Source organism: Rhea pennata, chromosome 2 (genome assembly GCF_028389875.1).
Source record: "Rhea pennata isolate bPtePen1 chromosome 2, bPtePen1.pri, whole genome shotgun sequence".
Classification (NCBI taxonomy): Eukaryota; Metazoa; Chordata; class Aves; order Rheiformes; family Rheidae; genus Rhea; species Rhea pennata.
Window position 1 is genome coordinate 102,867,574 of NC_084664.1, and position 24,722 is coordinate 102,892,295.

The window sequence follows — 24,722 nt, forward strand, 5'->3', positions numbered from 1 at the left end:
TAAAAGGGAACATTTTCAGATTTGTTTTCTGATAGGACAGCAGAAGATTCAGAAATACCAGCTTTAAGTCAGCAAGCTACTTAGAAACAGAACCTAAGAGCTAGTTTCCCCAGGAGGTGCAGTCTATGCACCTATGTTGTCCATCTGCCTTTACAGCCATGTAAGTTTCTCCCAAGTTACCTTGCAGTTTTGTACTTTGCCTCCCATTTCTTACAGACCAGGAGCCAAATGTTAGAGCATGATTTATTGTCCTTTTTAATGGGTATAAAGACAGCTTTACAAAAAATGGCCAGTCATCATTATCACAGTGATTTTTATAACTTAATTTGCTGTAAGAAAAACCTCTACAGATAGGTACAAGGTGTAAGAGTTGAAAGTTGTTCTAATACATTCAGTAAGCAAGACAAATGCTGCTCCAGTACAACTTGAACATATTCCAGTCCCCCTTGTAATCTGTTGACTACACCCAGGACTTCTCAGAATGAGTACATTTAACCTGGCTGACAGTTCTGCCACTGATGTGCCCAGTTAACAATTGAAAGCAAACAGCTCCTCCTGCTATGTAGAGGAAAGGCAGATGAGTACAGCAAACAACAACTTGAGTCAAAGTGATTCACAGGGGACAAACGTGCAGTTCAGTACTACTGGCCATAAAGAGTAATATTCTTTGTGGTTTGAAATATGCATTTAAAGTAGTATTTTGGTGTACACTGTTTCTGGTTTCTTGAGTGGAACTAGATGCTTTCCTCTCCACCAAAGCAATGCAGTGTTGGTAGAAAAGGAAAGCCACCTAAGGTTTTGGTAGTTGATGCTGTTTTGTACAAGAACTCAGACCTCAGAGCCACAAGCCAGAAGGTAAGGTGCCTTAGTCCTTCAGCTGAGAAACTTCATAGAGGTATGCACCAAGCATCTTCACCCCCTGGATGTAGTTGTACCTGGAGAGAAGATGCTTACATTAGCACTGTCTTATAGTTTGAGCTGTATTCCTAGCAACTGTGCTTTTTGCTATATCAGACCCATGCAGGCAGATCACTGCACTACTACTCCTAGTGTCTCCCCTGTTAAAAGAGCAACGCCAACCTTGGAGTAGAGGAGAACAGCCTAGCTATGAGACTCAAGCATAAAAAAAAGCTTCTGGTTTCATAAGTCATAATGAGTAAGATTTAGCTTCAGACTAGCTACCAAAACCACCCACCAGCAATCCTCTGCTGGGGAGAAATGGTACCTTGCCCTTAAGACTTGAAGAAAAGGAGGAGTCTGATTCTTCTTGGTCCTTTTCAGAATACATGCTATGAACCACAGTACAGCCTCAGCCTGGCACAGAGGTAAGTATTTTCTTACCTGTTTAGTTTCTCATTTTGAGAGTGGGCACCATCATCTGCAGCTCCAACAGGAAGCAGCATGACATTCTTGCCTGTTGCTTCTTGAAAAGTAAGAGTAACAGGAATGCTTCCTCCCTCCCTTGTCAGGTCTGGTTCAACTCCAAAAACTGGAATAAACAGAGTGACACTCTAGTCAGTTTGGAGTTGTATTTGTTTGTATGTAATCAAGTTCTTAGCATTTTCCTACCAGATGATGGCCAAATCTTACTCTTTAGATCTAATCAGCTGGACTGAAGGGGTCTCAAAGGTAATTTCCTCCAGGTGGAACAGTCACTTCCACAGTTAAATCTGAATAGCAAAGTTATTTCATCTGAAAGCCTGCATTTTCATTCTAACACAAGTTAGATTTTTCCTAGTTTCCCCCATGTAGTCTGGGTCCCTGTACAGAAACTTATGACACTAGGAAAGCTTTAAGAGAGAACTGAGGACAACTAAGGACAACTAAGCTTCAAGGGCTTTGGCTAAGCAAGTCATCTGAACTACTGACAGTCATCATTATGCAAAAGCAACACAATGTCAGTGGACTTTAGTACAGAACAAATGAGCTTGATATCAAGCTTAAGTTCCTTCCCTTGCAGTATACTGGACTTCAGTTTAGGGTTGCATATTATATGCTTTGTTATATAATACACATGGGCTCACTAAGTGGAAAATAATGAACACATTCTAGAATTGTGAATATTGTGAATCCTTTCTTGTTCCAGCAGCTCAGTACTGAGATCTCGTCTTCGCCATGCCAAGTAAAAAACCCACTGACCTGTCTTCATGGCCCTCCTACCAGCCATGTAGTGGGGATGGTTGAAGTCTGATACCCAGGGCTTTCCACCATGGCCTAAGTATACTCTGAATTTGTTGGGGCTCTGCAGCTCTGCAAACTTTTTGCTCACATAGTCTTCAACCTATAACAAAGTTGAGAGCAATCAGATCTACTGTTAGCATTTGTACAAACACTGGTTAGAACAGTACACAAAGTATTTAGAGACTAGCAGGTTATTACTGCTGCCACGCAGCAAGTTTTCATATTTTACTAGGTAGCTCTGCTTTGAAGTTGGAACCTCACCTTCAGGCAGATAACAGCACATAGTCTAAGAGTTACCCACTATATCAAACTCTTGCTTTGGAATTATGTTAACCTTATAGTTAAACATTTGCCCCCAAGCTTTCCTCAAGTTAGCTACTAAAAACTGGACAGCAAGGCCACAACAGTCCAGTATGGGACTACACAGTGATCCTGTTTAATACCTGAGCTGAGGTATTAAACAGGGAGGACTATAGCAGAGGAAGTAAACAGCTCTGCTGTTTCTGCTCTGAAAACCTTCCTCCCCAGAGAGGAAAGTTTAGAGACACTGGTTGTTTTGAGATCAATCTATCTCAACATACATGCTTCGTGACTTCTTCAGGAGTCATGTTTGGCACAAGTCTGATTGAAAACTTGCCAATCACTTTCCTAGGAACCACAGTCTTGGCTCCAGATCCTGAGAAAGCACCTTCAATTCCATGGAGAGATAAGGAAGGATATCTCCACCTATGCATAAGGATCTTCCTCTGTAGAACAAAAGAGAAAGATGTAAGGTTAAATGAAGTTTGACAAAGTTCCACAAAAATCGTATCGTCATTCTAAAAGACTTTACTAAAAACAGTACTTTCCTCCTATGAAGGAATGCACCTCATTCAAGACCACTCAACTTCATTATAATAGAAACAGCTACTTCATTATGCACACATTCTGATGCAGCAGCTGGGTTCCTTCAGCATCATAAGAGATTCAGCAACTCCAGCATGGTTTTCTCCTGTTTCTATGGAATTTGTAGAACATGACTAACCTGCCTCTGAAAAATCTTTCGTAAGATGCTCAGAGCATGTAGGAACATGCTCAAGTAGGCAAGTAGGTGCCTTCACTGAGGCGCATACACACTAAAACCACAAATTCTGTAAAAGCTTTGCCACTGAAAAGACTGAGGCACATCATGTCCTTCTGCTTCAGCTATTTATATAATCAGTGTATTAAACATGACTGAGCTCTAGATTCATTCAAGTGTGCACCACTGTCTGCCATTAAAAGGCCATTTCAGATGCTCTTTCATTTCTTCTTTTACACCTTGGACACAACTGTTCAGTATGCCAGCTACTATGAATCCAAATGCACACTTGTGTCCTGTATAGACAGCTATAGTACTTGAACTGACCTTCACTGTAGGGACTATGGAGATAAGAAATTCTTTGTGGGCTTTAACATTAAAAGTTCCTTTTGTTTCAGGCACAAACCATCCCTTTAATCTTCTCCAGAGAAGAATTTAACCATTTGTTCAAAGCTTTCAAGCCCATTGTTCTTCACCTGGAGATTACAGCCTTCTCTCCTATATCTCTGAGCTCCAAGACCTTTGTATGCATGCTTGTGTCAGCAAGATAGTTCAAACTAAGCTAAGCTAGGATTTCAGTCTAGGTAAAAATGAACATATTTGGTTCAGGATCATATATGGAGAGCATCTTGTCAGCTCTAGAGCATCAGTGGTACAAGATGCCTTCATATACACAAGCCGTATTTCATCCATTTCATTGACATGACCATGAAAAATAAGAAAGATTGTAGGCTCTCAGTTGATATAAAGCAGAGCATGCAAAGACAAGACTAAGCATATAGAATTGTAATTTATGGCTACTTGATTCAAGTCTGAAATCTTCTGACAATACTAGGACAAAAGACAGATCTGCATATACAGATGTCTTACAGCACTGGTTGCTCCTGCTTTTATGACAGAGGCATATTTATATCTGAGATGTTTTAATTCTTTACAAATAGTACAGAAAACCTATAATTTGCAAAATTCCCTGCTGTTCAGAAGTGTTTGTTTGAAGAGCTCCCACGATTAAGATCTGACAAGTTTACTGAACCTGTCTGTTCAGATATACTTGCCTAGTTCACTGCTACAAGACAGCATTTGCTAGGCCTGACTCAGTAAGTCAGCCTTCAGTTCATCATAGCTATACTGTTTCCTAACTTTATGAGAAGAGTAGTTGTTTACAACCACTTCATTTTTGATACTCCACTGAACTTTGTGCATAAGTGGAGTTCAGATACTTCGTACAGACGCAGTATCTGACTTCCATTAAGTTCTTCCTGTGCTAGCTGATCCAATCTGGCATTGAGAAAAGTGTTTGAGAAACTCTGCACAAGTTTGAAGTACTGCTTATAGACTACAGGACAACTTTAGAAGTTAGGGCCTAGACCACATATTTTAAATTGGGATTATATAGACTAGGCTTCCAAATCCAAAACACATCAAAAACTGCTGTTAAGTATGCAGTCAACTGTAAAGTAGGTGAAGTTATCTTCAAGGCTTTATCAGCTTTTGAGACAGATGAACTCTCTGCCTGAGCTACTTGGTACCTACAGGAACACCCAAAAGCTCACTACCATCTACAAATACACCTAGCTTGGACTAATACAGCTAGACCAGGGTATACAGGGAAGACTACAGTATCATACCTTTGCATCATGCAACAGCTTTGTTACTCCTATATCTTTTGCATATTCCTCCAGGTCAAAATCAATCTCCTCATACAGTGCCAGCTCCTCATCAGTAACAGGTGCTACTGCTTCATTAATACCTGGAATGAGAATTTTCCCTTTCTTGTCCATAAGGGAACCTGCAAAACAAAGAGCACCTAAGATCAGCAACCAATCACATGAAATAAGATGTCATTATTTGGAACACTTCCCACATAATGTTTTAGTTTGTCTTTTGACAATTCCCTACAAGCAAGGAAAGGTAATAAAACTTTGACTCCCCACCTCCAAGAGCCTTTTCCATTAGGCATGGAAGGGACTTAGGGAATTTTACAGGTTATCATTAATCATGAAGTGACTTGTTCCTGCAGCTATCCAGAATCTGCACTTTTCACCTAGATGTAATTCTATTGCTACCTGTTGTGTTCGACTGTTTGACAGCAGAATTTTCTAAGGATTTCAGTATAGTATCCACATCAGTTTGGAGAAAACTGTTGCTTTAGTCAGCAGTAATGAATCTGTAGCAGGGTTTCCAGGGAAAGCTAGAAAGATACAGCTTCCCGGGCATATGTAAAACAGGAAGATGTCTTAGATAAATGAGGAAGGGCTTGCCAAGAAGTTATGTATTTCCTCTGTTACTGTTTTGCTAGTGTAAGAAGTCATTAAGAGCCCTTCACTGGAAATAATCTCACCCTTTAATAGGTTTTACTCCTATTTTAGATTCATTCAGTGAAACCTGCTTTCTCTTACCCATTAGAATAATGAGATCTGTCATTGCCTCATGCACTGAACCACCATAAACTCCAGAGTGAAGGTCTCTGTCACTACACTCCACCTGGGTTGAAACGAATCAAGAGATTCAGGTTAGCTTTAGCATGAAGACACTGACAATTGCATAGAACAGACTTTTACTATTCCATCTTTTTGCTGCGCGTATTTTGAGAATGTCTGTTTTAGAACCAGAGCATCCAGTTGCAGTGCATTAGAACATAAGTACTTTTGATTGCTCTGAGGAATGCAAGCCACTTAGTACCAACTCTCCCAACCTTGGGAGACTTTAATGGTCACATATTTTTATTCATTCAGTGAAGTATCTGCATGAAGGTATCTACACCATAAGATAATCCTCCAGTAAGGCTACTGGTTTATTTTGCTGGTAAGTTGAAAGCTACCCCTCTCCCACAGCTATAATACAGGATAGCAAGAGAAAAATCTTTAGACAATTACATTAAAAACCGTTAAGTGGTCTAGTCCACCTTCTCTAAAGAAAAGCTACTGGCGAGAAGTTGGAGCAACCACTCATCTATACTATGAGAAAATTCAGTTCAGCAGTACTGGTTTGACAGTATATTTTGGGACTTGCCTCTATGAAGTAGTAGCAGATACCTCTCAAACCATAAGTGATACAAGGCTTCTTCTTGCCTAACCAGTAGTTGTCAGAAATGCAAATATAATCCACATCTTTAAAGAAAGTATCTCGTTGAGCAAAAATCAGTTCATCAAGGCCTTCGGATCCAGATTCCTCCATGCCCTCTAGGCAGAACTTCACATTCACTGGAACCTCCTATGAAAAGGAAATGAACAGACTAAGTATGTGAAAGACACTGGACTTCAGCTATCAATCATTTTGATCCCTGTTACATACACTGTGGAACAAAGGGCACAAGCAATTTAGTTCCATAACAGTGGGATTTGTTAATTGTATCCAAAGTAGGTTTTAGAGAGTGTGGACTGTGCTTAAGTTGAGAGTACTTATGCAACCTTTTTTTGAAAGGTTTGAATTTTGTCAAGTGTCTCAGTTAAGCTCTAAAACTGTTGTTTCCCAAACCACTTCACTCTGCAGAAGCAGTGATCTCAGTTGCCAGAAGTCATAAGGTTAGGAAAGGTAACAACCACAAGATAAGCTGCATGCCACAATAGATGAGTCAGAGTTAGCCTGTCTAAGCTATTTCTAATGACACTTATTCTTGGGCAAAAAGAAGCAAGCTCCCAGTTTGGCATTACCAAGTTAATCTCTTCTTGGGGGTTAGGTTTAGCTCAGCTGGTTAGAGTGTGGTGCTAATAATGCTAATAAAGGTCACGGGTTTGATCCCCATACAGGTCACTCATTTGAGGGTTGGACTAGATGATCTCCAGAGGTCCCTTCCAACCTTACCAATTCTATGATTCTATGGATTCAGTTTCAGAGAGCCACTAAGCTTTGCAAAAGGCCAAGCTAATTTGACACCCCTGCATAAGAACAGTCATATTTGATTATTCTTCCTGCTGCAGATGCTTACATAAGCATTTTCCAGTCTATACATTGCATTACAACAAAAACGTTTAAAGTACAATTCAGCTATCTGCAAGACTAACTTGTCAGCAAGTCAACTCATCCCTACTGGGAAGTCAAATTTAGACTATTGCATCATTTCTGACCAGCTGAATAAGCACACTTACCTCACATGGGTTTGTGGCTTGGATAAATTTTTTGCTTGACTCAGCTGTACATAAAAAGCAGGATGCATTATGGGCACATACCTGGTTAGTTTTTTGATAAGCTTCCAATGCATTTAGCCATGCAAGCACTGGACCTTTATCATCTGTTGATCCTCGCCCATACAGCTTTCCTGTGGAAACCAGAGATAATTAACTAGTGGCAGGGGGAATATAGGATGACTCTTCAATCGCTACTCTTGCCTTCAGTAAAGAAAATACCCTTTGGGATAAGCTTTTTAACCTTGCTTATGCCAACCTGCACTTCCAGTTCTTTTGAAGTAGCAGTTTTGCATCCCACTTCAAATGCACATGCAGTAGGTACAGGGCTGCTACACTTCTCCCACCTATGGAGCTCCTCCTCCTCTACTCAACTGCTCCCTCAGAGTTGAGAAAGCCTGGCAGAAGAAATGCAACTGTCTTCATGCTAAATCATTGCAATGTTCTTCACAATACCATTTTCTACAAAGGTGTAATTAAATATATAGAAACAAAACACAACCATTTAGCAGAAGCCTATCCAGTATTAATTTTAAATGAATAATTCTTTGCTTGAACAACATGACTCCAGTAGCTAGCAGCCAACCACTTCCTTGGATTTTGCAAACAAAAGTGAATCTCTGGAAAGTGCTTTAGTCACAGACAAGTTTGACAGGCAACAGGGCAGGGCCAGAAAGTGCAGCACATGAGATCACAGTATAAAGACTTTTTTTTGCTAATTAAAGCTGTGGTTACATCCCGTAGGCACTGGGCACAGGGACAAACCAGGCCAGATAGTTTGCAAGATGAAGAGCCATTGGGTAAATATGGCTCCTACACCACCAGACTGCTGACAGGTAAGTCACCACTAGAGGCAAGCTCAGCTATCAGATAAGATAATCCAACTTCGTAACTTATTCTGTTGTCTATTGACTAAGATCCCAGGTGAGAATACTAGTTATCAGATTTCTTTTCTTGGCAAAGTTTAGCTGACACTTATACAACAAGAATGGTCAATGCCCTTTCATTCATACGACCTTTGACTGTTAAGACTGAGCAACTGAGACACAGAAGACAAGTAAGTTTTAGCTCCCTCAGCAGCTACTGGTAGTATGCTGCTTCAACAGGACTGACTGCATGAATTTTCAATCCTATTTTTGCCAGAGGGACATTCCTCCAGGCACTAACTCTGTACAACACAGCTTCTGCAACATTCAAAGTAGCACAGCATGCAGATGCTAGGCAATGCCAGGAGGCTGCTGTGTCACTCTATCCCTAGGCCTAAAAGCTGTGTGGAGTGCTTGCCTACACAGTGGTAGGAAAACAGTAGTCTGAGGATACTGAGCCACCTTGTGGGCTGCAAGTTTTAAGCAGCCCAAGAAACTGCTCTTCTAGCAAGCTTGCTGGCAACAAATTGTTACCATGGAAGCCAGCAGTTAAGACTTTGCTGTAGCTACAAGGAAGACAACAGGCAAGTAGAGCCTACACTGTCAGAAAAGGAAACAAGCCTAAAGAACAGCTGAGACTTGACATTTCTCCTTATTTACCATTTTGCCCCCCTGCATCATTCACTTCAACGATATTTAATAACAAAAGCCCACTTCCATCTCCACTCTCCTTCCTTTCCTCTATCAAAAGTACAGCTTAACAATAGTTGAAAAATATCAGTTGTTAAAAGGCTCAATTTCTAGGAAGTTCACAGCTCTTACCATCTCTTTCCACCAGTGTGAAGGGCTCACTATCCCAGCCATCTTCTAGCGCTGCTGGCTGAACATCTAGGTGGCCATATACACACACAGTTTTTTTGCGTGGATCTGAGCCAAGTTTTCCCAGAACAATTGGAGGTAGAGGGATCTCTGATCCATCAGGCAGCTGAAAATCAGAAGTTATGCATATGTGGAATGTCACATTTTAATCAGATGAATGAATTAACATTATGCCTCTAATTCCATAGCCTTCGTAGACAGCTAAACAAAACTAAGCTATTTAAACTGACTGCCAGAATCCAGGATCAATGAAGCACTACAGCATGGCACCAGCAAAAGTTTCCTGACAAGTCTCAGTAATAAATCATTAAGTGTTCCAAGCCACTCAAGAACTGTTTATAAGTAACATTCCTACCTCAGATTTTAGCAAGGCAAGCTGCCCACATGCCAAACTGCCTTATCTAATGCTAATCTAAGCATAAGAGCTGAACTCAATTTAATATTGTAATCTGTACTGATGTCATTGCACTTTAGTCCTGTCCACAACATAGCCTTGTAGACAAAGCCTCCTGACAGTGGTATCACTAAGTATAGCATGTGCCTACATCCAAGTAAAGTGAACATTTCTTTTGTTTCTCCTTATCAGCCTATGCTGTCAAGTAAATTGCAATGAAGGGCTGAAGAGCTTGATCTTAGTTCAAGAGCTGAATCTGACTTAGTTTTTTGTAATATCCCATACGCAATTACCACATACTATGCTCACTTAGACAGTATGTATTTTCCTCCTGGTGAACTAAAACATTACCAGATACAGTTTCAGCAGACCAGGACCACCAGGATCATCTTATCTGCTCGTACAGGCTCCAAGTTCAGATTTTTATCAATAAGTTGTCATCACTGGCCAGATTCAGCTTTAAGTGATTAAAGCAACAACAAGTATTTACACTTACAATAATCAGTACTCAGTACAAATTGCCTCCCAGCAGTAAACTAAGCAGCATCAAATAAGTTAACCAATTACTTTACATTAATGCTACACCAAAGAAGAGTGTGTACATATTACAGAGTTTTTAATCAATATTTAAGTCTAAAAGTAAATGCTAATCTTAACTTCAATTCTGGAAGAGTATTTTCTAAATGGAAGTTTTACTTGTAATAAGCTTTATAAAAATCAGGTTTTGTCCCCAAAGTTACACCAATGAAGGGTGTGAATTATCTGAAAGACTAGATAGGATATACTGCTGGTAATAGAAGAACTAGGATTGTTCTACAGATTCTCAAGAGCTTTCTCCCCTCGAGAGAATACATGAAGTTAGCTACTACATTGCTGCAACCTGTAGTGCTACAAGTATATTCCAGCTCTCAAATGCAAGAACTGTTCAGAGGGTCCTCATGCATACAGATTTCACAGCAGTCATTAACACTATGAACAGCCATCTTTCACAGCAAGCAAATACTCCAGTAGAGGAGTCTTTTGAGTGTTATTATCTAAATGAGCTAACAACTTTGGGATGGGCCTTATCCTCACAGTCATTGGGCACTTCAAAGGAGCCTATGAGGTTATTGCTTTTCCTCACTGATGGAAATGCATGTGTTTGAGAGCAGTCTCGACAGCTAAGAAAGTTTCACCCTATAAGCATCTACCACTACCTGGCAGAAGGGTAGTGCAAGCTTATGATAAACAAAATGCTCTCCTGCAAGACTTCTTCAAAAGTAATTTGACAGCCTATGCACATCCAAGGGCCAACACCAGCCTGCTGCTGTTCAGAATGTCAGTTCCTAATTTGTTTACTTGCAGGTGCCCTGCTTGTGTTCGGTTAGAAAAGTATCTAAAATATTTTAATACACTTAGCCCAATTCTAGTATGACATGTTTAACTAACATGAATTCTAAGATTTACTACATAGAGTGAAGAGTTGGTTTTTAAACAGGAAGCTCAGACTGTGCAGTAGAGACCGTCCTTCATCAAGAGGCTATTGCCTTCCTAGGCCATCATCCACAAGACCCTTTTCTCCTCTGGAGACTCCTACTACACTGACATTAACAGATGCTCGCATACCTGCTGCCGCCCAATATCCACAAGTTGAGCTGTGCCCCCAAGTCGCTCAATATCATTTGCAGCAACCTCCATCATGCGTCTGATTTCAGCCCTCTTCTCCGGCCATGCTGACACACTCTGGATTGCCACCCACTGAGCCAATCGCTACAGAAAGACAGAAGAGTTGGAGCTTTTACCACACAATTATGGCATGCAAGGCACAATACAAACACAGTAGCTTGCAACTCCATTAATACTGTTTTAAGTCAAGCTTAAGTTTAAGTCAGTTGTTCTCTAACCAAAGAGCTTTAACCATTTAACATAAAAACAGTCTACAGATAAAGCAGGTGAGCTGAAGAGCACTGCAGCTTGCGTATATTGTGCCTTTCTGGTTGTCATGCTTTAAGCATCCAGAACTAGCTGGTGTTCTTTCAGCTTCCCAGACAGGCCTTGCCATTGAGATCAGAGAAGGGTACTAGCAGAGAATGCAACCTGAACACTTGGCATGGCTCAGAACTGGTAGTTTACAGTGCTTACATTCAATTTCTTTACAGGTTTGGTCAAGGAGATTGCAGTACAAGGTACAATTAAGTAAGAGTTAAACTGCAAAGTGCAGAAAGTAATCTTTCCACTCCCTACCCCAGCATGAACAGTTTTATATGAGGCTTTTATTCTAGCCTTGTTTGCATCTTCCCCCTTATCTCATGATGGGACAATACAAATCTAGTCTGACATCCAGGACCTACTAGTATCAGAGACTTATTCTATCTCTAAATAAATCATTGATTTCACTATACATTAATAGACCACTTCATAAATTTCCATGGTACATTTTATTAAGCCTGACTGAACAGAACCATGACAGAATTCAAGGAAAATAGGAGTGTTCAGCTTGCCTCACCCATCATCTCAGTTGAAAGGGACAACTAATATTACAGGCCTTTGGGCATATTATACAGGTGTAATGTAACAAGCTTGAAGTTGACCACATGTCAACTTTCACCATGTCATAGCTGTGTACACAGCAGGACAAAGCTCCGAAAGAACACTTACCTGAACATAGAGATCTTGGTGTTCATCAATGTATTTAAAGAGTGTTTCAAGGGTAGACATCTTCTGACCAGAACAGTGTTTTCAAAAACTGCGGGACAAAAAATTTCGACCAGAGGCTTAAGCAAAAACACAGTCACAATAATCAAGCAACCGCAAGACTTTTACCTTTCAACTATTAAAGACAAGGCATACCAAGAGCCTAAAATTTTGAGGCAACTCCCTCTCAGGAAATCAGAGCAGTGAGTAATCAGTGTATTCAGCTTCAAAACCACTGTTCTTCCCTCCACAACTATCTTTGGAAGTTAAAACTGAGCAAGCTTCAGTCTGTAAAGATGATTTCAATCAACCTGTGCACTTCACTTTACCATGAAATAACAGGCAAAAATATTACTAGTGAAGTACACTCTTCAGCCAGTACTGCATTTTACTATAAAAGTCCAACTAGTAGCCTGACTTAGGACCTATTAACTAGGTCCAAGAAGTGCTACATTAATATTTCATCTCTTTTGCAAAGCACAAAAAGCAGGCAGTTAAAGCTTTTATTCACCTTTAAGTCCTAACCTGCCACTCAGCCTTCCAAAGACAGTCATAGTGAAGCCATGGGTGAGTAGCTGAGTGTTACTACTTCCCGTTTTTGCTTTAGTTTCAACAAAAGTTCATGAGACAAATCCAGGATCGCGCCTCAATTTTTTCTTTCTTACTAGCACAAAATTTTGGGGCTGTATTTAAGAGACTGTCCTTCAGCCAGAAACCAGCTTAAGCTTGTTAGCTTAAATTTAGTCTAAAGATAAGGCTCCCCCAAGTGGGATATATGATTGTTTCCACAGTGAAAAAAAGCTTTAGAAGTCCACTTCTGGAATCTAAGTTCACAGAGCATGAGCAAAATTTCCAGCACCAGTGTCCTGTTATGATTCATTAGTTTTAGTAGTTTTAGTCAGCTTTATGCCAGATCCCTTAATCCTTTGTTTTAACAAATAACTACCACAGTTGTCTTGTGACTTTCACTTTGAGGCACATGTGACCCAGTGTTTGCCTTGAAATTTCTTAAACAAGTGACTACTCTACAGAGTAGAAGCAAATATTTTCAAGTTGCAGGTCATCCTACATAGCATACTGCAATATGAGTGCATCTTATCACATCAGGCCTACAAAATACCTGGAGAATGAATTTTCTTGCAAGCAGAATATATAAGTTGTCAGTGTTTGACATACAAGAATCCTTTCACCTGCAGAGGATGGCTTCTATGTAATCTTGTCATTTACAGTAGTCATCAAGTTTGGATATTCAGTTTTAAGCACCTGTTGAATCAAATTCCTTTCTTTATAAAGTATGCTGAATCAGATAAATACCAAATTATTAGATGCCTCAAGCATTCTCTAATAGTCAAGAATGGGCCAAGGTTCAAGAAAAACGGAACATCTTTAGAAGAATCATGTGGACACAACTTGGTTAAAAACAAGTCATTCACTGAAGCTTGATTACCCTGAAGAAGCCCTCATCTTCACACGCACTTAGGGAGCTCACACACATCATTCATTTGGGGCTTGAGGGATGCAGTACATGCAGCACCTCTGCCGTGCATCTGCCCCTCCCCCCCCCCCAAGTTCACCCAACTCCCTTTCCACCTCCTACAGCAACACCCGCACTTGAGTCTCACAGTCGACACTGAGCACAGGTCACAACAGATGGGCTGTCATTCTGTCCAACACAAACAAAAGTTGGGCAATTTGCTTAGCTTGGGGGCTGCTTCATGTACCATCTTAAACATGCTGAAATGCTCCTGAGAAAAGGCAAAGGGGCACTCAACCACTTGAGTCTCACTGCAGGGCTGCAAGGAAGCTTCAAATTTGGAAAAGCCGATGTACTGCAGAGCACCAGGCTGGGATATTACTCACCCTCCCCTCTTCAAAACCAGAGCTAGTTTCTTGCCAGTTTTTCAGGCTAGGGAACCACCCTGCCTCCGCGGGTGAGGCTCGGCAAACTTCACCCCTTCAAAGCACCACGACGGGCCCGCAGCGCCACGCCAGCCTGCCCGCCGTCCTGGAGGGGCAGCCCGTGCCCCCGGCGGCGGCGGCCCGCGAGCTTCGCCGAGGGGCTGCGCCGCCGCCCGGGCCGAGCGCGGACCAAGTCCCCAGACACGGGGCTCAGCTGCGCCTCGCAGGCCCTGCTCTCCGCGCTGCGGCTGAACCAGAGGCGCTTTGCTCGGGCTCTTCACCGCCGAGCCGGGCGGGCTCGCGGCGGCCCCCGGCTCAGCTCACGCGGGCCCGGCATTACAGGGCGGACGGGAAACGCGCATTTCTCAGGTTCGCCGCGCGCAGGAAGACGAGGGAGAGCGGGGAAGGACGCGGCGCCCCCGCCGGGCCGGGCCCTGCCGACGGCGTGGCCGCAGGAGTCGGCCGCCGACGCCGCCACTCACCGCCGACGCTCCCGCCCGCTCCCGGCTCCTGGTGCAACCGGCTGGCGGCGGCCGCCGCGCAGCCTTAAATACCCTCGGGCTGGCCCCGCCCCCGCGCTCCGCGGCGGCCAATCCGCGCCGCCGCCGCAGCTCGCGCCGCTGCGCGAGAGGCGGAAGGCGCGGGGGGCTCCCGGCGCGGCCGCGGGGGAAGATGGCGGGGCGGCGGCGGCGGCGCCGGGGGGCAGAGCTGCGCGGAGCGGGGGGTCTTCTGCTGCTGGATTGGCTTCGGGCTCCGGCCTGTCGGTCCTCCGTGCTTCATTTAAGCCGTGGTTGCGCTCTGGCCGTGTTTCACCTGTGGTTCCCTGGTGAAATGGCGCAGAAACCTTTGCTCTGTGCGTAGAAGTTGCCTGCCCCATTGGTGTACGCGCAGGAGCAGGGCGCGCACCCACATGGGAAGGTCCTCGGGTCCTTCTCGGGTCCTGACTCGGGCATTTCATTCGTGGTTTATGCCTTCAGGCAGTGGTGACAATAGTTACCCCTCAGGAGTGGACTTAGTGCTGGCTTAGGGTAAATTTAACCTCTCGAGCTGTCTACTTGGTGTCAGATGTTTTGTGCCTGTATTGCTAAGCGTTTCCATTGGTGACTGCTGTGCAATGATTTTGCAAGAAGAGTATATAAAGTGCAAGCTATAGTTTTGGAAAGAAATATGTTCTGCATGGTCAGGTCTACAGACCTTTCCTTAAATCTTGTCTTCTCTGTGTAGGCATCAGATTGAGGCGGTTAAGCGCTAATGAGCTTCCTCACTCTCTGGTGACAGGTGGTGAACAAGGGTGTCCATAATAAAGCAGAAATATGAGAAATAACATCAGAAGAAATCTGAGAGGTCCTGGTCAGAGTTTGACTGGGAATTGAATTAACAAAGACAAGAGCGTCCATTTGGCCTTCTTAAATTTGGGATTTTCAGAGTAGGTAAAGAAAGTGTAATAGAAGGGATAAGATGCAAAGGTGAAATAAGATCAGCCAGTGAAGTGTTTTCTTCTCTCCTAACAGTGACAGAGATGCATAATATCATCCCAAATGCAGAAAGATAGAAGTTCAGAGAAGATAAGACATGCTCTTATTCCGTGCCTAACCTAAATGAAGCAAGTCATTGTAAGATGCGAACTGCTGAAGCTGTTTCTGTTCATGAGTAATTGAATAACTGATATGTATAGCTGTTAACCATGTATGGATATAGCAATCTGGTAACTAATATTATTTGATAGGCATGCTTAAAAGAACTATAAAAATGCTAGTTGGCCCTAGGCTGTAACCTGAATATTTGTTACCTGAATTACTGAAGGAGGTCCTCCACTCTTATCAAATCTGCTAGGTAGTATAATTCTCAGTACCACAAATATTAGTAATTCTCAGTACCACAAAATTTGCTGAGGGCGTAAAACTAGGAGTTAAGAGTCAATACAGAGAAGGAAAGAGGAACAACTAGATGACAACTAGATGACTGCAGAAATAAAAATAGGCTGAAATTCAGTAACTAGGAGCTTGTCGGTTGGAAATGACTACAGAGAAGCAGCAGGGTATACTAGCTGGTCACAGGATGTCCATGAGCTACCAGCAGCTGCCATAGAAAAGAAGAATGTAATTTGAGAGGACAACAAGTGGTGACTGGAGGACTAAGATAGGTAAGTACTAGAAACTTCTACAAGACTGCGGTGAGTTTTATCTCGTGAACTGCTAGGTACAACCCTAGTCACCCATGAAAGATGAACTGAAGCACGGACAGCTAGACCTAGAGGACCATGAGGATGATCAGAGATATGAAGAGGCTGTGGGCATATGAGTTTGGCTTACCTTGCCTACAACAAAGACTGAGGAATGACATGACTGCATTGAGGGGACAGAAAATAATCACAGGTACTGGCTATAAGGGCCCTGAGACCATCCCCCTCTCCTGGAGCTTGGCTGCTGCAGTTCAGGGATGACTTAGAGACCTTGCAGCCAGGGTTGACCCCATCCTGGAGCTGACAGTGAGGAGAGGCTCCCAGACCACCTCCACTCAGCCCCTACTTGTGCTTCAGCTCTCAACACGGCCCAGCCCCTGCCCAGCCCTAGGACCCATGGCCCCGCAGTGGTGCCTGACACCACCACCATCCCGGGATGGGGCTGTCCCGGCTCTCCTGGAGCTCTGTGCCCTCAGGGCTCAGGGACCGGTCCTGGCGGCTGCAGCCCCACAGTGTCCTGGCAGTGAGCTGTGTTGGTATAAGGGTGGATGGTCAAATCAACGGATTGCAGACAAACTGGAAAAAAATTCCCACGCATTAGAGCACACTGATATTAGGGAAAACTTTCCTCAGGGAAAGCAAAAGAATCTGCTTCTAAAATGCAGTTTGGTGAGTTTATGAAGGGGATTGTGTAACGAGATGTGAGATGATTCTTGGTGACCTCCTTCCATTCTTGTGTTCCTATAAGGAACTTTTTTTTTGTATTTTTTTAACACATCCAAAAAATCCCCACACAAACCAGAATGGCAGATCAAGGAAACAAGCTGCAAAAAGAGCTTTAGGAAAGCAAGCAAGGAAAATATTGTGTATTGTAAAAGTTTTCTGTGTGGATGTGTTGATCTAAAATCCACAAAGGACTGCATGAAGAACAAACAACAAAACCACATAGTGGTTTCTCAAATGAAAACAAAACACACTTTGTAAAGATAACAGGCATAACTATCAGCTTTGAGGGCCTTGTAAATTGTCTTCAAGGCAAAAGAAGTTTTGTTTTACAAGGCTGGTAATTTGGAGGCCAAAAGAATATATACATGTATAAATAATTCTTTGGGAACACAGGAGAAAGGAAGGGTGGGAAAAGACATATTTTTCAGATTTTTTTTGAAGACAGAGAGTGACAAAGCGAGATACTTTATAAAAAAAAAATTTAAGTACCCTAGGCCTTCTCTGGTCTAAGGGAAGCTGTATAAACATATTTCCTTTTGTAATATGTTCTCTGAAACAGTTTTGTCCTAAAGAAATCAATTTTGCTTCTAGAAGAGCGCAGGTTCACTAACACTTCTGCCCTTGTTCTTGAATCACAGGGCTGTAGCCTGTGTAAGATCAGCCAAAATAATTACCTGTAGAGTGAGGGAACTGAAACTTGAGCGCTGGCCTGAGAACCAAACTGTGTATTTCAGCCTTGTGGGATGGCTGCAGATCGAGATCTGTTGGCTGAGGGAGGCCAGCAGAGATCCTATTAGCATAATAGCTATGGTGATCTTCAGCTGAAAAATTCCAAGCAGAAGCATGAAATGGACCAGAAGGGTTTTCTGGATGTTACAGTAAACATGAAATCTCACTCTCATTTCTTTTTCGAAATTAATTTCAAGATGTGATTATGTCTTTGTATACAGATGTATGGCATCTGAAAACTTCACATTTCCCAATTTTTTTTGTGCTGTCTCCTAAGTAAGATAAATATACAATTGCTTTACTGCACTTTGAGGGGAAAAAAGCATAAAAGCTGCAAATAAGCTGTGTTCAGCTTTTGTATTTAATCTTGCTGTTTCCCTCTCTGTCTTTCTGTTTTCCTCTTTATCTCATGTTGTTCTGCTTAGATGGCTCTCCAGCCCAGCTTCCTAAATATCAGGCACTGTCTGTCACTCCGTGAGATGAACTGTTAAATTGAAAGGCAAGATTATGTCACATACAGACTTACAGAACACTGTAGCTTTGTTGGATTTGTTTGCTTTTCCGCGTACAATAGGTTTTGGACCAGTGACAGTAAATTTAAAGCACTAGCACAGGCAGATTGTAACTGACATTTATGAAATTCCTCTCTGCTTGTGTTAATCCCTTCAGCCCAGAGACCTTTTTTGTCCTGTATCTATCACACACATACATCTATATGGACATTTTGACTACACTAGCATTGCCTAACTTAAGTACACTAATATAGGTAATGACTTGAAAGCTTCAAGACAGAACTCTTTTGCAGGTTCTTCTCATGTATTTTCAAATGCACAAGAAGGCGGAGTATGTTAAAGTTCTGCAGACTGCACACTTGAGTGTGTACTAGCCTGGCTGCACATCCAGAGAATTCACCGAGATTTTGCTTCTCTGTTTTTCCCAGCTGCTTTACAAAATAGCTGGATATTTCATATGTTGAATCTGTATCACAGATTTCATCAGATCAGTTTAAGTGCACAGAACATATTTACGAAGTAAAGGTAACTTTGAAAAGTATTTATTTACCCTCTTCATTTTCGGACAATGATACCTGGGAATACCTCAGTATACCTGTGTTAAAAAAAATGCTTTTCTTGCACTCTTCTGGAGTCTGAAAGCCATTAAGATGTCACCAGGCTCTATTATTAAATTCACATAGCTAGCTTAATGGATTTGTTACCTATCTGTAAGATTTACACTAGCCCTTGTTGGTTTTTGTACCCTCTACAGCTGTGCACATTGACATGTATGCTTTGTGAGATGGAGCCCATAAGCGTCTGAGACACATCAAGTTTTCTTCTAAATTCATTTCTCTTCCCTCTCCTGTACAAGAGAGATACTGGAAACATTGACAAGCTGAAAGGAGGCAGGCATCAGGCACCACCACAGGGTCAGGGCTCAGCCAAGGCTGGGCTGGGCGGACGACCAGGCATCAGCATCAGGACTGGGGCTGGGCAGGGGCTGGGCTATGGTGGGGCCGGAGCCGGCACTGCTGTGGAGTAGCAGGGCAGCGATGGCTGGCACCTGGCTGGGCCGTGATGGGGCCGGGGCTGGGCGAGGGGAGACGGAGGCAGGGACCAGCACGGCTGGAGGGGCCATGTGAGCTGACACTCGCCTATGTACATGGTAGTTTGTCTCCAGCCCTGCCTCTGGCCCCATCCTCTTTTGCTCCTGTAGGTTAGACCCCGACATGGTCCATCGCTTGCCTTGTCCAGGCTGTTGATGGACCCTGTCAGCAGCACCTGTCTCTGCTGTGTTCAGGCACTATGGGACTGTGCCCTGGCGGTGAGGGCACTGCCTGCATGGTCACTGCTGGCAGCTCACCTTCCCTTGGGGAGCAGGCAGCCCTCACTGCTCCCTAACAAATATCTGCAAGGGTAGAAACATGTCCCGTCACAGACAATATGTCCCAGTGCTCAACCACTTTCATTCTGACAATTTTTCCTTATATCTAGTCAGAAATTCTCTTGCTGCAGCCTGTGACTGTTGTCACTTGTCATTTTACTGTGGAATTCTTAAAGTCATCTCTCTCCTTCTCTATACTCTTCCCTTAGTGGCAGACAGCTATTCCTTCCCATTTAGGCTTCCCTTCTTCTGGCCAAAGAAACCAAGCTCTCTCAGCCTTTCCCCACACCTCATGCACTCGAGCCCACGTATCCATCTCAGTGGTGCTCTTACTGCACTGTTTCCAGTTTGTCAAAGTTTCTGATACCTTGCTTATACAGGGGAGGGCTTGTTGGCACTGATACTTGAAGGAAAACTTGGGGTAAAGGTAGAATCCCAAGTGAAAGCATGAGACTAAATTAAATGTTTTTACATTTAAATATAATTCATTTTAAATTCATAAAGGACTGTTGCAAAGAGGAAAGAAGATCATTTCTCCATAGCAAATAAAATAGGAAGAATAGATTACATTACACCCCAAAAACCATGGAACTGGGAATCCAGGAACACTAACAGTAGGGATAATGAAGCACTGAAATAAAATACCTGGGGAAATTGTGCTCTTTCAAATATTGGAAGTCTTGTTAGAAACACAGATTAGAAAACATCAGCATAACATAGGTTTAATTAATCCTATCCTGGGTATTGGTATGGATTAAATGAGCTTCTGAGGTCCCCTCAGGTCATATTTTTTCTATCTTTCTGTCTCTTTCTAGATATCTTCTGAGTTCAGTGATATTGGATGCATTTACCTTTTCTAACTATTCTACAGCCACTAGCATTAGCACTTGTTGCTACTTCACATCTCCCAAGTCCAAGCATCCTTTTCTCCTCCAAAGCTTGCTAGACTTTTCTTGCCCTCACAAAGTACCAAAACTTGATTACTCTCAGTAGTAGTCAGTAGCTGCTAAGTAAGCCTATCTGGGGCACCACAGATCTCAAGATTTCTCATCTCAGGCACTAATGTTATATGCAAAGCAGGAGAGCACAAATTAAACAGTGCAAGGGTCTTGTTGTGCACTGCTGGCTGATTCTTCGTTCCTTCTTTTCCCAACTTAATACAAGGTGGCTTTGCCTCTCCCAGTAAGTGCTATTTTGCTAAGCCTGTTCACTCTGTTGCAACCTGTGTTTCTAGTGTCCTCTTGTCAGGATGCCGGAGGGTCGTAACGAAAGTGAAGTTTGCTATTAAGAACCCAAAAGAAACATGATGACTGAAGAGACTCTCAGATTAGAAAAGCGGCAGAAAGCAAGACAGAAGGGAACTCTAAATTTCATCTGCCAGGTTGCCCAAGTATTAATGTGCTTTTGGCAGCATACTCCAAATTACACTGCCCTAATGTTGCCTAGGCACAGGCAACCTTTCTGTTTTGGGGATCTTAGTCTCAGAGAGGGCAGATGCTGCTCCCTCTTCTCATTTTGAAGCACAGATTAAAGGAGGATGGGAGAGGCTTTTATTAAATTGTTCTTCCCCAAGAGCTTGGAGGACTGATTCACAAATTACAGAGCCAACATAACTTGGAAAGTCATCGAACACACATGCCAAATGATTCCTTGTTTTGCTGAAGTGTTAGGCCAGCTGTGCCAGCACTCTAAAAGTAGTAAAAATTGCACCTATGTCCCTGTGTTCAGGAGTTATTTCTCTGCCTAATGGTCACTAAAGCATTTTATGCTTTTACCTGCTTGTCTTGATACTTTACATCAATAAAACAAGGCAATGGCTCAAATGGGAGTGGTGAGCTGTGTGTCACATAACAAATGAGCGTACTAGTCAAGCAAGCAAAGGGTCAATAGCCCAGCTAGCTGTGGTCTGTCTGCCTGCAAACAGGAACACAGCCCTTGGAGACTGCTTCAGTCCAGAACTTCTCTTTGGAATGACCATATAGGCCAAATGCCAAAACCTTTACCCTTTTGCAACTTAATCTTATCTAGCCTTTATTTCGTCCCAATTTTTCATCCAACACCATGCCCAGTTTATCCACTGAAACTGTATGGGACATGCTGTGTACATGAACAGATGTCATTTTCAATTTCTCCTTGAATGTATTCTGGAGTGTTGGGAGACTTTATTTCAGTCTCTTATAAATTGTTGATTTGCCGAAGTGAAAGAGAAATATTAAAGAGACTTGGCTGGCGTTACATGCTCTCATAAAAGAAATGGAGTTTAAGTGTTTCCCCAGATGGAATTTTCCTCCAGTGTTGCAGCTCTGCAGGAGTGTTCTTCAGTGCCTGGTGTGGGCTCCCGGTGGTTCCTGTCGCCATCCTTTGGTGGATCTGCTTTCTCCCCTGTTTGAAGATCACATCCAGAATAATACAGTCCCTCTTTTCCATTTGGGGAGGCTTGCTATGAGTTCCTTTAGTGAGGACACACATGTTTCTTTGTACAGAATGAGCTGAAAGAAAAATTAGATATACACAGGAATCAGGGAATTGCTGAAGCAAGGAATATCAGATATTATCTGGTAATGTCATCTCTCTGTGTTACTACTTTCATATACCTAAATGTAACCTAAAAGTAATTCTACTGATGCTTGCTCAGAATCAGGCCTTGTTTTGCCAGGAGAAGCCTCTCACTAAGGATTTGGAAGAAGACCTCCTTCTGCAAGACACATAGTCCTCCGAGGAGAGAGATGATTGACTAGTGCTGTTTGTAGTAGATAACTAAGGGCTATTAAGAGAGAGAGGGTAAATCAATGAAGAACAAGGAGAACTGAAAAAAAAATTATTAGCTGGGAAAGAACATGGGGTCATACTGAATTAAAAAAGACAGAACACAGAAGACAGAAATAGGATGACACGTCACCTCAGAAACAACCAAGAAGAGTAACGTCAATTTAAGCATAAAAAGTTCTGAAATGAAAGCTTCATTACACAAACAAAGGCATTTTTCAAGCTGATATGAAGTTCTGCTTTTAAGGAAAGGGACAGCATTTTCATTATCCATTGCACAAGTGCTGACAAGTGACAATTGGGTAGTAGCTGAGTTATGTGGGGATTTTTCTAATTATACATACACACCTGCAAACCTTCATCGAAGCTAAAAGATACTGATAACGGCAAATATTAAAACTGTGGGATAGCTTCCACTGACTGCAATAGCCATTGGCTCTGGCCCACAACAAATGAGATTTGTTCAAAAGATGCGTTATTGTCTTATAAAGTATTTCTCAGTCACTTTAATTTCTCATCAAAAAACAGCTCACAAAAGATGATGTGTTCTGCTAGAAAGAAGGGAAAATAATATTGCAGTTGAGCAAGCAAAATGTTGCATAGCCTTTAGAGGGCTGTTAGCATTTCTCACACTCTCAGGAAAAAGTACTAAGTCAATATGTTGCTGGAACATTATTCATTTTAAACTCTTAACTTCATACAAGATTTACTGGAGAATTAAATTGTTTTACTTCTTAAAAGGGGTCATCTGGTCTGAAGACATAGAATGACACAATTGTAGAAAGCATACATATTTAAAAGTGAAAGTGTATTCCACTGTGACTTTAAGCAAGCTGACTCAATACCAGATTTAAAAATAGCATAGGAAGAAGTGGAGAGAATATTAAAACCTATAAAAGAATCATCTACAGAGTAAACTATACATACCAGCTTGGATTTGTGGTGAGAAGCAAATTCTCTCTGTCCCCTCTTTTTGTGTAAGGAAATGGAAACTCTGGACATTGCAAATAGGGATACAAGGTTTGTGTCTGTGGAAGAAGCTATGGGAATCCACTTCTGAGGCTTCCGAGGTATAAGGAATGCTGCTTGGAGTGGGAAGTAGCTACATGGCATTCCTTGTTTGTTATGTTGGCCACTGATGTCTATTTAGCATTGCCCCCTGGGGCCATTACACAGGGCCGTCAGAACCACCCAGGTTCCTGGAGGATGCTTCCATATCACAGCAGGAGTGTCATACAGCCGTGGTACTGCTGCTGCTCAGACACCCAGAAGGGATCACATGTGCAGAGCTCTTCCTCAGGAGGAACACACAGGAGTCACTCGCACTAATGGATATTTAACTTGATATAATTACAATCTATTTCTTGTAAGCAGTACAGAGACCGAGTTGGCAAATGTCACACAACGCTGGATGCATGCAAAGTAACAGTACATTACCTGAAGAAAAGCTAATTACTTGCAAGGACTGACAGAAAATTGAATCACACTAACAGATCATTTTGTAGTTTGCTCCATGCCAGCCATTTTTCATTCACAAAGAAACTGCAAGAACAGCTTCAAAAAAATAACCAAAAGTAATTACACAAAGTCATCCATGATCTTGCTCAATCCTTTTCTTTCTTTTCAGAATTGTATTTATAGGAGAGAAATCAAGAGATAGACAAACCTACTTGTGAATGAGCTATGATATGATGCAGCAGATGTGATGTCTATATTTCACATAACTTTAAAGCATAGAGTACTAAAGTACACAGCCCTTGACCCAAAAAGAGCACAGAGTAAAGCAATAATAAACATACTTTAAATTCAGACGTGAATGGAGAAAAGCAACGAGGTGCTCCCTGGAAGGTGTATTTCTAGTTCACAAAACCTTTCAACTGCAGTATCGAAAGTATCCACTGGGTGGGCTCTTGTGCCTACAATGAAGCTGCTTTTTCCACGTCCAAGAATCAGTGCCTGCTTTTCATTTCGCTCGTAGTGTCAGAAAGTATTCAGAACTATGGAAACGCCTGGACTACATTCTTTACATTTTAAACACTATGACATAACGAGATGCAAATGGATAGGCCTTGGCTACCCTATATCAGTTTTGCCCATAAAATGAACTTAAAGTCCCCCTGATGCAAATTCCTAAAATAAACTGATTTCAGAGAGTTTGCAGCCATAGACTTGGACAGATTTTAATCTATATTACAACATGGTAACTTTCTGATATTAGCAAAGCCTAGGAAACTTCTTCTTAATCAATACACTGGAATATATAATCCAGTCATCGGATTAGAAAAGATGACACTTAATTCTCTTACCTTTTTTGTACACACATATCTAAATGCTCTCTGCAGCCTTGCAAGTGACACAGATC

At 42.3% G+C, this 24,722-nt stretch overlaps 1 protein-coding gene across 5 annotated transcripts; it reads right to left on the minus strand.

Moving 5' to 3' along the window:
- Positions 1 to 231: 231 nt before the first annotated feature.
- CNDP2 (carnosine dipeptidase 2) lies at positions 232 to 14,596 on the minus strand. 5 transcript variants are annotated; one of them, XM_062570060.1, is made up of 13 exons: positions 14,559 to 14,591; positions 13,298 to 13,440; positions 12,142 to 12,229; positions 11,110 to 11,253; positions 9,054 to 9,216; positions 7,411 to 7,499; positions 6,254 to 6,454; positions 5,641 to 5,725; positions 4,870 to 5,030; positions 2,763 to 2,927; positions 2,140 to 2,281; positions 1,342 to 1,489; positions 232 to 935 (listed from the first exon to the last, which is right to left on the minus strand). In XM_062570060.1, exons 3-13 carry the CDS (start codon positions 12,199 to 12,201, stop codon positions 866 to 868), a joined length of 1,428 nt encoding a protein of 475 aa, XP_062426044.1. In that variant the 5' UTR covers positions 12,202 to 12,229; positions 13,298 to 13,440; positions 14,559 to 14,591; the 3' UTR covers positions 232 to 865. The 5 variants fall into 5 exon arrangements, with proteins under 5 accessions (XP_062426044.1, XP_062426048.1, XP_062426046.1 ...); XM_062570064.1 differs by lacking the exon at positions 14,559 to 14,591 and adding an exon at positions 14,038 to 14,139 and having other exon boundaries at positions 13,368 to 13,440; XM_062570062.1 differs by lacking the exon at positions 14,559 to 14,591 and adding an exon at positions 14,038 to 14,139.
- Positions 14,597 to 24,722: the final 10,126 nt, after the last annotated feature.

Bases quoted from the DNA above. Each gene is read 5' to 3' on its own strand.
- CNDP2 (XM_062570063.1), bottom strand. From the start codon at position 12,201: ATGTCTACCCTTGAAACACTCTTTAAATACATTGATGAACACCAAGAT. The intron at 2,928-4,869 runs GTATGATACTGT...TTTGTTCTACAG, and splicing joins AGCTGTTGCATGATGCAAAG to AGGAAGATCCTTATGCATAG. The intron at 1,490-2,139 runs GTCAGTGGGTTT...TGTTTATTCCAG, and splicing joins TAGGAGGGCCATGAAGACAG to TTTTTGGAGTTGAACCAGAC.